This window comes from Salminus brasiliensis, chromosome 15 (assembly GCF_030463535.1).
Source record: "Salminus brasiliensis chromosome 15, fSalBra1.hap2, whole genome shotgun sequence".
In the NCBI taxonomy this organism is placed as follows: Eukaryota; Metazoa; Chordata; class Actinopteri; order Characiformes; family Bryconidae; genus Salminus; species Salminus brasiliensis.
This window is the reverse complement of record NC_132892.1, coordinates 20236455-20239424: the sequence shown is the minus strand read 5'-3', so window position 1 is coordinate 20239424 and position 2970 is coordinate 20236455. Positions and strand designations below refer to the sequence as shown.

Sequence of the window (2970 nt, the reverse complement as noted above, 5' to 3'; positions counted from 1 at the left end):
TAAGCATTTTCTCCTGTTGCTGAAATTCAGATCCTGAAAAACAACCCTGGACTAGAAGTTGGATACAATGGCAAGTCTGTTTACATGAAGGCCATCTTTGCAATGTCGCCGGGCAGTTATTTCCAGTCATACGAGACCAGATCTCCATATTGAGGGGGATTCCTCCGCTCGCAGCGTAACCAGCAAGCTAGTTGGCTCATTTTGTTAAAAGGCGGGACTTTAAACGTCTCCATAAACTCTCCATTCATATTACAATTAGTGGCCGATCTCCTTGTTTATATTGTCTCTGGTTGCACTGTATATGAAAATAACTAATTTCTTATTCAAATAAAAGTGTAAAGTAATATTTACATACTTTACAGCTTTTCGGTAAGCTATTGCACTTGTGTGTAGACGTACAAACAGGCATTTGAGTGTAATTTTTTAATAATTCATCCAAGTATTACCTCTCTCTGCTGTCACATTCAAAAGACGGTGTTATCTGTTTATTTATGGTTGGGATCTTGGCAAATGCCAGCTTTTAAAACTGGTGATAAAAGAAGATTACTACTACTACTACTACTACTACTACTACTACTACTAATAATAATAATAATAATAATAATAATAATAATAATGATAATAATAATAATAATAATAATAATAATAATAATAAACTACATTTATGAACCTTAAGGAAAATTAGTAAGGAATCTTAAGAAATAATATTCCAATTGATTCCCACCTTTCTTTGATTTTTTTTTTCTTTACAGAAACTACAGTCACACTGCCCTCTTCTGGTCAAACTCAAAAACATGTTTGAGTCTGGGCTAACCATGATCCCTTAATCTCTTTTAATCTCTTTCAATTGTTGGGAAAATATGTTTCTGAAATAAATGTAAGAAAATACACAACATCTGACTGTGAGTTTAATAAACATTATTAATAAATACTGGAAACACTACATAACACTGCTGTTTATAAAGACAATTTCAGACATCATCACAGCTGTCTGGCTGTCATAATTTGAAGTGTGTGATCACAAAACCAATTAAATAAATGACAGTAATGATGGCATGTCAGCATTACAACCACTGTTGATGGTGGCATGTCAAAGTTCTGGCAAACCTAGGAAACCGTGAATAGCTAAGCACATTCACTGATCTCCAAAAGGCATTAAGTTAAATATTGAACATTACTTCAACATTTTAAGCAAGATCAGGGCGTTTTTAATCATAAATAAATAAATAAATAAATAAATAAGCGAAATTATGGGCAGACAAAATATTTGAGCTCTCATCAATAATACAAATGTAAGTGGATTTTTATATATAATGGCTTAGGCTTGTGTTAAAGCCAGTCTAAGAGGGTACATTCTACTGGTAGAGGAAAGAATGGACAGCAAATTCTGGAAGTAAACATCACACTGAAAACTGAAACTGAAAACATGGCAAAAACTGATTCATTAGAAAGTTTAAAGATCATAAATGTAGTTTAAATCATAATCACAATCATAAATAAATAACAGCATAAATATTAGGATTAACTGGACAGTACACTTTGCAGATCATTTTTTATAGTAACATCAATTACTATTTTCTTTTCTTTTAACTCTAAACCTGGCTCTTCCCCTAACCCTAAACTTAAAACAAATGCTAATATGGCTTATATGGGGAGTTTTACCAGACAAATTACTAACACCTGTTCAGTAAACAGAATGATGCTATGCTATCCAAATAAGGTGAAACTGGATTGTGTGTGTTCTACTGACTTTTTTTTTGTGTCTAGGGAAATTATTGAAGGAACAGATACGAGCAAAAGTATCTGCAAATGGAATTTCTCAAACAATGTTAACACAGCTAGAGGAAGAATAGCATGATTTAAACCTCAGCACAAAAGTTACCTGTGAAGTGTCCAGACAGAAAAGACAGGGAACAATGGAACACCCCAGTACCAATCACAAAACCTAAAAATCTATTCAGTGTGGGATTGTAGAGAAATGCTGAAAACTGAAGGAATCTTACAATCCAGAATCTTGCAGCTGCTCCATCTCCATTTCAAACATAATGTCGTTAATGCGCTTTCTGAAATGGGCACAGCGTCTCTTGGACAGTCCCCGCATGAAGTCAGCAATTGTTTGTGCGTATCGGTCATGGGCATCGGCCTTGCGCTTGTCCAATTCGCAAAGTATCTTCGCAGTGTCTAAATTAAAAGTGTTCCATCTACGCTTTTTCTTCTTCTGTGCTGGACGTAGTGTGCTCGTGCTTGACTCTGCGGTGGATGAGCATGAGGGCGATTTTGCAACTCGAATCTGAGAATCAAAGGCTTCAACACAAACGATCTGAAATGGCTCCTTTTCGCCGTCTGGCTGCTCGAGTTTTATGCTCATTGCTGTATCAAGAGAAGGGTCTGAGGTGTCAACCTGTTATGAGGAAAGGACAAGAAGTCTTTTGATATTTCAACTCCTATACTCTTATAAGTGATCTTATAAGATACATCAAATAAAATTAAAATACAAAATAAAACAATAGAAACGTTTATTTCCTGAAAGAAACACAGTGCTTACACAGTGGATTCCACATCCAGGCAGTTGCTAGGCTGTGCTACATTACATGGTATTCTAGGTGATTTCCATGACGTTGCTAGCTGGTTGCTAGGCTGTTGCTGTGGTATCCCAGGTGGTTGACATGGTGTTGCTAAGCGTTTGCTCAATTGTTACTATAAAGTTGCTAAGTAGATGTTTGGGTATCTAAGTTCATAGCTGAGTGGCTGCTATAGTATGGTTGCTATGGTCTCCCAAGTAACTGCTATTGTTTTCTGGGTGGTTGTTATGGTGTTGCCAAGTGATTAATAGGTGGTTGCTATGGTGCTGGGGTGTTCCTAAGTGTTTACCATGGTCGGGTATGGATGCCTGGGTGGCTGATATGGTATCCCAAGTAGTTGCTTTTGTTTTCTGAGTGATTGTTATGGTGGTAAGTGGTTGCTCAGGTA

General features: G+C 36.4%; 1 protein-coding gene across 1 annotated transcript in view; it reads right to left on the bottom strand.

Moving 5' to 3' along the window:
- Nucleotides 1–897: 897 nt before the first annotated feature.
- The window catches only part of LOC140535858 (uncharacterized), a 3820-nt gene continuing 1747 nt past the window's right edge, over nucleotides 898–2970 (bottom strand). Inside the window, exon 2 of the mRNA XM_072657391.1 lies at nucleotides 898–2401. Coding sequence (XP_072513492.1) covers nucleotides 2000–2401 — 402 coding nt within the window. The 3' untranslated portion in view covers nucleotides 898–1999. The remainder of the gene's footprint in view (nucleotides 2402–2970) is intronic.